This window comes from Arachis hypogaea, chromosome 20, assembly GCF_003086295.3.
Source record: "Arachis hypogaea cultivar Tifrunner chromosome 20, arahy.Tifrunner.gnm2.J5K5, whole genome shotgun sequence".
Lineage (NCBI taxonomy): Eukaryota > Viridiplantae > Streptophyta > Magnoliopsida > Fabales > Fabaceae > Arachis > Arachis hypogaea.
Window position 1 is genome coordinate 31,922,206 of NC_092055.1, and position 13,460 is coordinate 31,935,665.

Sequence of the window (13,460 nt, forward strand, 5' to 3'; positions counted from 1 at the left end):
TCGTTCCCGACTTCTTTAGAGCAAGTCGTGACTAGTTCCGACTTCGTGGCGGCTAATCTGGCGAAAGGTGAGGCCAACCCTTTGGGTTGGGCCTTTTTATTTGGATCCTGGGCCTTATTCGTTGGGCCAGGGTATGAACAGTAACATTTTTACTAAATATTATTAAATCTTTTGAAAAATATTAATAAAACTCTTTAGTAACATATGGTATATTTAACATTTGTTAAAATGTTACTAATATATATAGGTAATATTTTAATATAATTTGGTAACATCTTTTAAATGTTGGTAAAACTCAATTATATAGTGGTGTATCAGTTAATCTTTCATGATTTAGTATGTAACACCTAACACGGTTAGTATATAAGCCTTACTGTGATATATGTACATTTTACATGAGATAAAAAAATTTTATTACAATATTTTCTTTTAAAATTTCCAAATAAAATACCCTTGGCGCTATAGATAGTTCGGTCTTGATGCTAGTTTGAGTAGTAGAATAAGAGATCCTTTGTATAATGAGACATTGATGGCCTCATTTCATATGATGGATGAAAGGAAAATATTACTAGAAAACTAGAAAGTTCAAAGTATTCTAAACTATTGATAGCGGCTATATATAGATGATTTTTTATTTTAATTTTCTTTCTGTTCATTTTTTATTTTAATGAGTGGCTCTCCATAAATAATGAAGCTCAATTAGTCATTTGTTAAGATTATTGTTGGGTGGAAAAAAAAATAAAAAACTCTGTTAAAAGATGAATCTTCTATAAATCTATTAAGAAAGCAAAAATAACAATCTAATGATGAAAAAGGCTAATTAATTCCTATTAAAAATCTCTTGAAAAGTGCAAATAGTTAGTGTGAGTTTTTTCTTTTGATTGAATAATTTTAGATTAATAATTTTAGATTCAGTTTTTTATTTTTTATTTTTTATTGTGCTCATAATTATATTTTTGTTGTAGGGATTGGATTAAGAAAGTGAAATTCTATCATCAAGAGAGTTAGGAAATAGATCTTTTGGAGCGAACAACAAAGAAGCATGAACATGCATGATAAAGATTTTATGTATTAAGAAAAAAAAAAAATATATATATATATATATATATATATATATATATATATATATGTATGTTAAGATAAATTATTAAAAAATATTATCTTTGATACTTTGTTTTTGGATTATGATATTTTATTTTTGGAGACCATGTATGAATTAAAAATCTTGTTATAATGTTTGATTTAAGGTTATACCTTTTGGTTATTATGAGATTTTAAAATTTGAGTTCTAAAAATGTCACTTTAAATAGGTAGTTTCAATCCCATTTTAAAAAGTATAAAATTGCTATAATACTTAGGTAAAAATGACCGTTAAAAATCGCCATTTCAAACAAAAACGATGTCATTATATCCTGGTAAAAACGGCGGTTAGAAAATGTCGTTTTAAACGAAAAGGATGACATTAAAATCCGGTTAAAACGGCGGTTAGAAATGTTATTTTAAATAAAAAAGATGCTATTAAACACAGTTAAAAATGACGGTTAGAAACACCATTTTAAACGAAAAGGATACTATTAAATTCTCGTAAAAAATCGGAAAAAAATCGTCATAATAAACAGAATGGCGCCCAGAATTCTGACGTTTCTTGGAGGCGCCATTTTTTATAATAATGGCTTGTAACCGCTGTAATTTCTATAAAAGCGAGAACACCGAAAAAACCTAATTTAGCTCCACGTAAGATAGCCAAAGTACGATTGAGCAATCGACATGATATATTTGCTCACATTCCGGGCGAAGGTCATAATTCGCAGGAACATTCTATGGTCTTAATAAGAGGAGGTAGAGTGAAAGATTTCTGGGGCTAAGGTAACTCAAGTGGGAGAGCCGTGTTATGGGTGACCTTATTGCACGGTTCAGAGAGCACTTGTGTATGTGATGCAAGTTGCTAGATACGGGATCCTCGTAGTAGGCTGGACCCACATCCAGCCGAGCCATTTTAACTTTTTTTTTTTTTTTTTTGTAGTGAGAAACCTCGTAAACCATCCAGTCAGAAACTAAAGAGACACAGCATTGCAAACTTTTAGTTTCTTTCTATGTGAAGAGGCAGTGAGGGAGAGTAAGTTTAGTTCTATAGTGGTCGATCGTGTGTGCTCGTCTGCCTACTTTTCCTCTTCGTTCTGCACTTTATCTTATTGATGGATGATTATGATGCGTTTTGGTTGTTTCAATCCAGGGAGACTATGTTGTTCAATTTTTTCTGTGATGTAAGCAACAACGGAACTGTATTACTAGAAGAACTAATTAGCAAATCTTTGTGCCTAAAGCAATCGAGACTCTACAGCGAAAATGCTATTGAAGAAGGGTTGGTGGTTGACGGAAATGGAGTGATCCTTGTGCCTAATGTCTCCAACTATGTCCTCTCTCAGGTTATCCTCTTCTTGGAGAAGAAACGCCATTTCCAGGAGGCCGTCGACGCAGGTGCCACCCACTACGAGGGCTGGCCCACCACCTTTTTCAACCAGAATAGCCACATTCTCTCTGATTTGCAACAGGTCAGCTCTCTTCCCATCTTCCCGCATTCGTGTTCTATTAGATTCAGTTAGAGGTTTAACTGTAATTAGTTTGTGGGTTAGAGTTTGTTGTTGAATTAGGCTCAGTGTAAGAATCTGTTGAAGCATGTGTGCCGCTGTAAGCTTATTCGGTTATTCCTTCAATGAGAAATTTTTTTTCCTTATTACTCTTAAATCTTAATACATATGAATTCACAGGCTGCGCAAGATCTTCAAATCCCAAGCTTGATGGAATCCATCGCAGCAAATCCAGAACATGGTGTTGGTAAAACCGTTGGAGAGAATTTAGGGAGGAATCAAGTGAGAGAACATAAGATAAAGACATCACGTCTAACTCAAAATCTTAACGTGTTAAGTTAATGTCTTTCTCATCTTATAAACTCCTCACTCTTCCATGCTTTCTTTGATGTGGAACTAACTTCAACATTTCTCACACTTGCAACACTAACACATGATTCAGTCAGATTGGCGATTCCGGCGATTCCGGTAGGGACCATCACAATAAATTTAAGACTCTGATGAAGTCCCCTCACTTTAGTCGGGTCTGCCTTTTTCTGTACCAGGGCGACGAGCGAGTGCGATTTCCCGAAGTCTCCCTAGCCACGATGGAAAGGTCTTGAAGATCGATAAGAGTGATGCCATAGATGAATCGTTATTTTTAAGACGCTGTGTTAGGTGTAGTATTTGGTGGACCGTGATCCCTATGACCATTGATAGCCATGTACTCTCATCAATTATTAACTTCTGTCATAATGCATGGGATTTCCAACAGATATATGGTTCCCGCTGGCTCATGGAGGGCCTTGCGGTTGTGGATCATTTTCGGGGATGAGTCATAGAATTTGTCAAGAGTAACATAGACATGCTCTCTGAATTGTATGAGGTTAGTTAGTTTCTTTTGTTCTTGTCATGTACCATCTCTTTCTTGTTTCTTGTTCTTGATATTACATGTTACATATATGGCACGGAATTCAGATATTAATTGGTTGAGATTAGAATAGAATAGATGGATGTGGATTTTACTACTCTAATGCCTATTTTAATATTTTTAAATCTAGAAATATGGATGATAATAGATAGCCACATGTATACAAATATAATTGCATCCCAGTGCGTGGACACAATGTAAAGACGTTTTTGAATCCATATAGGATTGTGTTAGGCCTATGATAACCCACATAAAACTTTGTTGCATCCCAATGCATGGCCATGATACAATGATGTCTTTAGATTCATGTAGGGTTGTGTTAAATTTGTGACTGCTAACATAAAACTTTCTCACATCTAAATGCATGGACATGACACGCAATAGCCTCTTTGATCGATGCAGCCAACTTTATTTAGTGGAAAAAGATTCTGTCAAGTAAGAATTTTTTTTTTTCATAAGACCCATGATTCTGATGCTTGTTTTATGGTATGTCACTTAATTAATTCATCTGAATGTACCTAGATTTTGAGCTCGGTTTATAACAAATTCTGAATTTTATCCATTGTAGCGTGTGTATCATGATGTATGTGGTTCTCATTGTTAGATTGAGCATCTGCTTCATACTTGTCTTCGACAGGAGCCAATTTCCTTTGCTAATGTACATGCTCCAAAATTTTTCTAATCTTTTAATTTTCTCCATGTTAATTTGCAAATTAACTAAATACTGTAACGGTAGTTGTTTAGGCTGCTGACTTTCTTAAAATACCGAGCTTGTTGATGCTTACAACTGAGGAGGTGACAAATCTAATGACGAGGCCCCTTAATAAGGCATCGGTGTTATCTGAAAAACTATCATTTTCACGAATTCTCTCATCCTTTTTCATTAAATTCACAGAGTAGGGTTGGCCATCAAGTAGGAAATTAATTTGCTGTTGTTAATCAAAGGACTACTTGATTTGTTTGTTCACCATTTTTATGTTTGATTTTTTTGGTGAACTTCAGTTTATTTTCTATTTGAAGGTTATAGTAACAACTAATTGTGAACCCATTTGGATATTGCTCTTGTTATGGAGCATTATTCTTCAAATGAATATGTATATATGTTTATGATTTTGATGGATCGTAGTTAATTTTTGCATGGTTAGTTATTTTCTGATTATAATATTTTCTTTTAAAAGTAAAATGGTGCTGGCCTCCACTCCACTCCCTTTTTCACTTTTATGGTCATTTACATGACATCAATGTTTATCAAGCGGATAAAGATATATAATTATTATTTTTTTTTTACTAAATATTAATTGGTTAGAACAGTGTAAATACTAAATAATTATATGAATTGTATTTTAAAACTAATATTATAATCAACCTATAATGTATTTTTATTGATATTTATTAATAGAATTTTATATGAACTCGAAGCATGAAGGACGAGTTATAGTTTATGCAATATCTCAAATTGAAAGTTTATTATTAGTACATACAATGTTTTTCTAAGAAATAGTTTCATATAATATCATTTTTATTTTTATTTTTAACTATTTTAGTATTTCTCTATTTACATTGAAAGTTTATTTTTCATGCAATAAGAGTCAGTAGTAAAAAAAAAATTAGAGCTAAAGTATAAATAACATTCGAATTGAAATGTAAAGTACAGAATAAATTTCAGTGTTAGCGATTTTTCCTTGTGAATTTTGTAATTGAAAAAAGAAACTAGTGAGAGAGAGAGTGAGAACTAATACCAATAACTAGTAAGCACAGAGAAAAGCCAAAACCAAATCCTAATCAAAATCCTCATTCATTTCTCAGCCATAAAAAATTCAATCTCACTAACTTTCGCGTTGTTGCACACTACACACACTCTTTTACACACTCAATTTAAACTAAGCATTTTTACAAACACAAAGCAGGCATAACGAGTGCGGTATTCAAACAATCAGATGCATTTGCCATCACTCCCCCACAAAGTTTTAGTATGCATTCTTTTCAAGATCTACGCTCCCCTTGCTCAAATCTCCCTCTCTTTCTCTTTCTCTTCCGTCGCCCTTCACAACCGTCTCGGATTATTTTTAAGAAGAGAGAGGGGAAGAAAAAGAGAGAGGAAAAGAGAGGAAGAAGAGAGAGAGAAGGGAAAGAGATGATACATACTCGAAAAGATAACTGGAGTATTCTAAGACCAAAAAGTAGAATGGAAATTTCATATTTTCAGAAGACCCTATTACTAGAGCATATGCAAAGAAGTTTAATGAGAGCTTTGAGAACTTGGCAGCACTTATGCATGAGGAGTTACATCAAATTCTAACCAAGGAAAAATAGACGAGGCTCATTGGCCTAAGTCAGGATAGTAAGAAGCTCAATAATGCTTTTCAAATTCAGTAGGAGGCATAATTTATCATTAATTTTCAAATTTTTAGGTCTTTGTTTTAGTTTGTTTTGCAGTTAAAGTTTGTTATATGATTTGTTTTAGATCTAATTTGTTTAGTAGTATTTTTAGGAATTTTAAATTTAAATCAAATTTGATCTAATCCATTAAGATCAAATCTGATTTAAATTAATTATCTTATCTTTTAGTTAGTTTGTTAGGGGGCTATTTAAACACCTTTGGTGAGACCATTTACACAACTTTTGATGAATAAATTTTCAGTTGCTTTAAGCACGTGTTATTGTGTGATTAAGTAAGGTGAGTGATTTGCTTCGCCTGTTGCATGAAGAAGATTGAAGGATCCAACCTAAGGTGATTCTGCATGGTGGTTTCTTCAACTTCATCCCTCTTTTAGGTTGTCAAGGATAAATTCTTTGAAGGTTTAGTAGGAAATCCTTTCCGGTGACCTAAGTTGCTAATAACAACTATCTTAGAGGTCTAATAGAAAAATATTTATCTATCTTTTTATGTTTTCGCTGTGTCTTTGGGGTGTGCCAATATTCTTTTTTTTTTTTTTGTCATTCTTTTCTTAGCCCCTTCCAACCCTTTCATTGGGGTTTTAATGATTCGAATTTATTAAACCCCCTAAATCCCTAATAATTTATTATCAAAGAGGGAGAAAGAGGGGAGGCAGGAAGAGGAAGAGAGAGAATGTAAAAACTAATTTTTTATATGTTCAAATTAGTTTTAACCTATAAATCAGTTTAAATTAATTTTTCAATTAAAATTGGTTTATTTTTATGAGCTGGTGCATTATACTGTAAATTGATTTAAAACCCATTTCTTATGTGATAACATAGTTTAGTTCAGTTTTTAAACCATTTAAAATAGTTTAGTATAATTTCAGTTTAATTTATAAAAAACTTGAACCATAAACACTTCTAGACAAGATAAAGATTGAAAATAATTACCTTCATCATTAGAGCATAATATGTATTAGAGGTTCTCTGACAGATGAGGATTTTTCTAAATTTTTATGCTGAGCATCAATTCTTTAATAATATATAGGAATAGGATTCAACATCTTCTGAAAAAAATTCACAATTAACAAGGATTAAATTATATGTGAAATATATTATATAACATCACGTTTTCAAAATAACATTTAAATAAAATTGTTTTGGAAAGGATACTCTTTTGAACTATACGTCGGTCTCCCACTACTCCGAGGCATCTGACAGCTCGATCCAAAATTGGAGTACCCACGTGAACTCGGATCCAAGCGTGGTACTTGCAAAAAGGACTCCGACGCTCAAGTCAGTGAAGACTTACTTAAGAAAATGAGTATATAATCAGTAGGATGGTGTTGAATGCTCTGCTTCATGTCGTCGGCCCTCACCCTGATTTATAGCTTGATTGAGGCTGAATTAGTCATCGGTTTGAGCCAAGATTTTTGTGGCCGACTTTAGGGCGAAATTTTGGAAAGAAGTTTGTTAGGATAGAGTTGCTAATTTTTTAATGTTAGTGATCATGCCGAGGTATAACCCGGTTCCTCCGATGTGTTAAGGGTACAGTACATAGCCCACAAGCTTGACTTGAAAAACGTAGTTTAGCAAGTTGAGCTTTTTGCTGTGTGGTTATACCTTGGTCGTTTGAATAAGTACCTTAGCCCCCAAGCTCAACGCGCATTGCTGCGGTTTCACGCTTGTTTTTTTTTTCGAATTAACGGAAAAGATGAGTTTTAGTGATACTTTACCTTGTTAATTAGGCTGCAATAAATTTTTGGTTAAAGTGAAATCTGAAACGTTTTGACGCTTGGTTAAGTGGACAGTTATTATTTGAACTACCCACTAACCTAGTGGATTGTAATTATGCTTGATTGCCGTTTTCTTCTTGGGAAAAGTTACAACGCATAATGCAAGTGATTTTCGCTTAAGTGTTGACAATGACTTGTCTTCAAAAGGTTAGTTCTTCTGTTCTACTTGTTCCTATCTTTCTGTTGCTTTTGCCTTTAAAACTGGTTAGGGAAAAAGAAAAGAAAAAAGAGAAAGTAAAAGTGGTTGAAGTAAATAAGGAAAATCCATACCATTGGATGCATGTGGATGTAAAGATTCGTGCTTTGTCTTATTCTGACGCCGAGTCACTTCGTGAGCTCTAAGCTCTGAAGCTTGTAAAAGATGGTTCTGGGGTTAGTATCGAGCTTCTCCTTTGTACTAGCGAGGAGAGAGTTTGTGAAAGACGGGGGGAGTGAGAGTATTTCTATATATACATCCTTTGTTTTACTGAGCTGTTCGTGAGATTCCCTTTCTCAAATTTTGAGTGTAAGGTTTTAACTCTACTTAACTGTGCTCCTTCACAGTTACACCCTAATTCGTGGGCGTTTCTGTGAGCATTTGAATGTCTGATGGAGTTTTCTGCCTCTTTAAATATTTTCTTCTCCTTGTTTCAATCGAAGAGGGTGCGAAAGGGTTTGTGGGTATTTTTGAGTAGCTTTCCTGGATGCTCTATCTTTTTTTTATATAAATCTTCCTTTAAGAACTTCAAGTCCATGTTTGTAAAGGTTCAGTCTTTAGAGACTGAATATCCTTTTTATTTAGATAGTGAGTTGATAGAAAAATATCCTCTGTATTGGTGTCCGGAGCCAATGTAGATTCTTGAGGATGCGGAGAGGAGTGAAAAATATCTATTTTTGGATTTTCTGATAGAAAATTTTGTTGCTGGTGAATGCTTATCTATTCATAAGTTATTGCATTTTGAAAAGGAGAATGATAAAGAGGGATTAAAAGCTTATATAGGTAATGTACGCCTATATGTTTGGTTTGCTGATTTCTGGTTTTATACTTCATTGTTGTTTTCGTCTGTAGGTGGATGAGTACCTCATCTGAATACCTCTAGGTTGCACTCCTTTTTACATAAGAAAAAAGTAAAGGGCGGCAGTGTTTCTAGAGTGGTGAAGGAGGCTGGTGGGGATGCTGCACATTCTACTGCCAAACCTACTGCGTCGTTGAAGAGGAAAAGAGATGAGTCAGATAAGTCTTTGGAGGTTATATCTGAGGGAGATAAGGGTGTTGCAGGGTGTGATAGGTCGGTGTTTGAGAGACAGAAGAAACTTCATGGTTTTATCGAGGGGGTGAATCCACAGTCTCTCTGGAGCGACCAATTTCCAATTGGCGAGCTTGCTGATAAGGTTTTCCATTATCCTGGGGATATACGGCTGACTCGCCGAACTAGTGTGGAAGGGATGGGGAAGTTCATCCAGGTTAGTGACATTTTTGCTTCATTAATTTAGCTTCTGTATATTCATTTTTCATTTGTTAACTTTGTTTTGTAGATTGTGGCTTCACGCTTATTATGTGTTGGCCGAGCAACCGAGTTGTTGGGAGGGGAGCAACAGGCCGCTACAGATAAGGTCGTTGGCTTAGAGCAATCTGTGAAGAAGATAGAGGATATTATTGTTGATGTGACTGCAAAGATGAAACGTGGGAAGGAGGAGATTGTGAAGCTTCAGGATCAAATTCGTCTTCTTTAAGCCGAAATTAAGGAAAATGATAAGACGAAGGGCAAGATGACATCTCGTATTCATAAATTGGAAGAAGAAGGCCTGGAAATGTTTGCCACAGGGTTTGACCGTGTTGTTAGTCAGGTCTCTGTGTTTTCACCCAAGTTTGATGTTGTCCAACTTGATGTGACCAAAATTGTGATTGATGGAAAGCTGGTTGAGGATGAGGCAGGTGAGGAACACGATGAAAATGTTCCTCCCCCCTCTTGAAGAATTCAAATATTATAATTTTTAGGATCTTTAGTTTGAAACTAATAATTTGGTAACCGACTTTGGATCGGCTTATTTTGTGAATTGCTAATCCGCCTTATAATGTCGGTTTGACTTAAAAGTAAAATTGACTTGTGAATGCATGTTTGTGAATATTGTTTTCAACTTGCTTTTTTGTTGTTTTGAATGATTGAATAAATACGTCAATGTAGGAAATAGAAAAAGAAGAAATGAATGCATTTTTATTCATATGGAAAGGACCTTTCAGTTTTGAAAGGTGTGGAGTGGTTGGCCTCGTTAAAACCTATCCGAGTAAAACCCTCCTTAGACCATCTCCAGTAAAAAACTTATTCCAGTCCCTATTTATGGCCCAACTGTCATAAAAAGTAACTCCACATCAACTTTTGCGTCATAAACAGTAAATAGGAACTCAAAGTATCTCTCTCTTCTCCATTAGGAGGAACTAACTTTAGCCCTTGTTGTGGTCCTACTTAATTAATTAATTAAAATACTTAAAATTAATGTAATTAATTTTTTCAATAATATTATTTAAATTTATAAATTTAAAAATAATTCACTATTAAAAGATATTAATATTAAATAAATTCATATATAACAATAATACACAATATATAATTCGGGATTACACTAATTTGTAAAATTACTTAATACAAAAAAAAACATAATTAAGCTCTATAGTTGACGACAAGCATTGTGAAATTACCATATGTGTTCAATCAAGTCTTCTTTCAATTGTCTATGCTGCTGCCTATTTCGAAGTTGGGCATTTCTTTGGAGAAATTGATGGTATGGTGCAAAATCTTCTACTCCCAGCCGAGGTTGTGATAAGCCATTTTCGACATCATCATACTCTAAGCCTTGAGCAAAATTTCCTGCATAAGTGTCTCTTTCATCCTCAACAATCATATTATGCAATATAATACAAGCTCTCATTATGTTGGCAAACTTCTTCTTTTCCCAAAAGCGAGATGGACCACGTATAATTGCAAAGCGTGCTTGCAACACTCCGAATGCTCGCTCCACATCTTTTCTTTGCCCTTCTTGGTATTGTGAAATAACTTGCGTTTCTCTCCTTGTGGCTTTGAGATTGATTTGACAAATATGGCCCATTCAGGATAAATACCATCTGCTAAATAGTATCCCATAGTATAATTATTACTATTAATAGTATAATTTACCTCCGAAGCACGGTTATTTAGAATATCATCGAACACTGGAGAACGATCTAACATGTTGATATCATTATTTGAACAAGAAACTCCAAAGAACGCATGCCATATCCAAAGGTCTGAAGATGCTACAACCTCAAGTACTATGGTTGCAACCCCACGATAACCACTCATGTACATACCTTTCCACGCCTTTGGATAATTTTTCCATTGCCAATGCATGCAGTCAATGCTACCCAACATGCTAGGAAAGCCACGACCCTCCGCCATTTGTAGCAGGCGTCGTACATCATTTGGATTTAGTTTTTGCAAGTATTCATCCTCGAACACTGAAATGACACCTTCAACAAATTTTTCCAAGCATTCAATTGTAGTGCTCTTGCCTATGCGCACATAATCATCAACAGCATTAGCTGCTATGCCATATGCTAACATCTGTATCGCAGCGGTACATTTTTGGAGTGGTGACAAGCCTCTTCTTCCAGTTGCATCAACCCTCTGTTGAAAATACGGATAGACGTTTGAGAGAGCGTCTACTATCCGAAAGAACACATGTCTTCTCATTCAAAATCTCCATTGGAAAATGTCAGCATTATACACCAGTTCATCTGCAAAGTAATCTTGGAAAAGGCGATCATGTCCTGCTTCTCAATCTCTGTTGATCCATCTACGAGGAGTTGGGATAGAGCTTCTATTGATATCTTCTTCTTCTGAATCTTCGAGTAAACACTCATCGATCCAATTATCTATGAGTGTGTTATCTTGCCGTCTTCTTTTGTCATACAAAGCCTCATTAAACATATCATCAAAATTTCTAGCCATATGTAGAAATGTAATTTTTAGTTCTCTTTCGAGGTGAGAAACAAGAGTTGAAGTGGAGTTGCAGAGTCATTGATAGTTGATATTTATATGTTTATCTGCAATAAGTACCTACTCCTCAACCGCTAGTTTTACAACGGCTACTTAACGTGTAGTTTTGCAACGGCTAGTTTTGCAACGACTACTTAACGACAAGTTTTTTTTTTCTAAATTTAAAACGGCTAGTTTTGCAACGGTCACTTTCATGAACAATAATGGCACAATAATATTGACTAATTTAAAAAGTTACATCAGAAATAAATAAAACAGACTACATCACATACCAGTAATACGCAATAAAAATAAGAACATACTACATAACTCTACGAATACAAGGAACCATTAAGTAAACCACTTAGCGATTATTTTTTCACATGCAATCTCATGAAGAGCTCGTCGTTTTTCACTCATTGTAGATGTGTTAGCATTAAGTATTTGCATATCGATTTTTTTCCCTTTCCTTAGCCATCCTTTCCATTTCCCTTTCTTTTGCATTTATCTCCATTTCTTTAATATACCTCTGAGTTTGTAATTCTTGTTCTTTCATTGCCGCTTGAATTTGTAACTCCTTCTATTTGATTGCCATAATCTTTGCTCTATATTCCCTCTCCTCTTCTCTTTCTTTTTCCCTATCCATTAGTTCATTTTCTCTAACATTCTTAATATCTTCCATGAGAGATAATTTTTTAACAACCGATGATTTCTTTTCGCTAAAATCTTTAGACATTTGTGCTTTTTTCTTACCTTTTCGCTTGCTCTTCTTTGATCCTTGTGGGCAAACGGGAGAGTCCACACCGGGTTCGTCAGCCAACGGTGTTTCTGGGTTTGATGAGGATGAGTATGCTCTAGTTGTATTAACTTTGGTTCTCTTTGAGCCGCCACTCTGTGTAGGTAGTTGGCTTCTCCATTTTGCTCTAAACGAAGCATGTTCCAATGCCTCTCAAAAGTAAATTTTTTACCATAATTTGTGGAATAAAGTTTATAGGCCAACTCCTTTATATCATCAACGTTCGAACCACTCCTTATGTTTCGACTAGCTTGATCGTAGCAACCAGCAAATTGTGCAGCAGCCTTGTTGATCTTATACCATCGTTTCTTACATGCAACTACCCCCTTGTCATGTCGGAGCAAAATTCTTCATAATAGCTGTGAATTTGACTCCAAAATATTTTTCCCTTTTGATCGGTACCAACTATAGGGTCAGTTGAAATATTTAACCATGCACTGATCAGCATCTCATCCTCTTTCCAATGCCAGTGTTGAATACTATCTTGCCTCCGATCTTCAATATCATCATCATTGAGGTGATAGCATCTAATCCACGAGGGTTGGCAAAATCTGAATATTACGAATTTGGATTAGATTGTATAGGAGTCTGAGAGGATGGGTTAGAAGAGCCACCAACATCAGATGAGTTATGTCTTGATGCACTTAATTGAGTTGGAAATGGCAAGGAAGTTGGAGTAACATTTTCGATAGAGGGGTTAAATATGGATGAAAATAGAAAATGTGGTGTTTGTAAATTTTGATTTTGCGATTGGAATATAGGAAATTGATTATTATAAGGAGCTTGAAAATTGAAAATAGAAAGATTTTGTGGATTTGGATTTTGAAATGTATTCGGTAGTGTGAAGTTTGGATTTGGAACTTGAAAGTTTGAGGTTCGAGATTGTTGGGTATTTGGAATTTAAGAAAAATTTTGTAAGTAATTGAAAAAAGAGTTGAGTTGGTTTGGATCCATTTTTTTAAACAAAAAATAATATCAGCAGAACCTTAATTTCGTAAA

At 34.7% G+C, this 13,460-nt stretch overlaps 2 protein-coding genes across 3 annotated transcripts; one reads left to right on the forward strand and one right to left on the reverse strand.

Annotated features, from left to right (window-relative positions):
* Nucleotides 1–1,883: 1,883 nt before the first annotated feature.
* LOC112782246 (uncharacterized) lies at nt 1,884–3,552 on the forward strand. 2 transcript variants are annotated; one of them, XM_072229828.1, is made up of 4 exons: nt 1,884–2,116; nt 2,234–2,552; nt 2,769–2,925; nt 3,031–3,338. In XM_072229828.1, the coding sequence occupies exons 2-4, from the start codon at nt 2,241–2,243 to the stop codon at nt 3,087–3,089; spliced, it is 528 nt and encodes a 175-aa protein (XP_072085929.1). In that variant the 5' UTR covers nt 1,884–2,116; nt 2,234–2,240; the 3' UTR covers nt 3,090–3,338. The 2 variants fall into 2 exon arrangements, with proteins under 2 accessions (XP_072085929.1, XP_072085928.1); XM_072229827.1 differs by having other exon boundaries at nt 2,025–2,552; nt 3,031–3,552.
* A 6,433-nt stretch (nt 3,553–9,985) lies between these two features.
* LOC140183025 (uncharacterized) lies at nt 9,986–11,550 on the reverse strand. Its single transcript, XM_072231024.1, has 3 exons — nt 11,415–11,550; nt 10,826–11,157; nt 9,986–10,000 (listed from the first exon to the last, which is right to left on the reverse strand). The coding sequence occupies exons 1-3, from the start codon at nt 11,548–11,550 to the stop codon at nt 9,986–9,988; spliced, it is 483 nt and encodes a 160-aa protein (XP_072087125.1).
* Between the last annotated feature and the right edge of the window lie 1,910 nt (nt 11,551–13,460).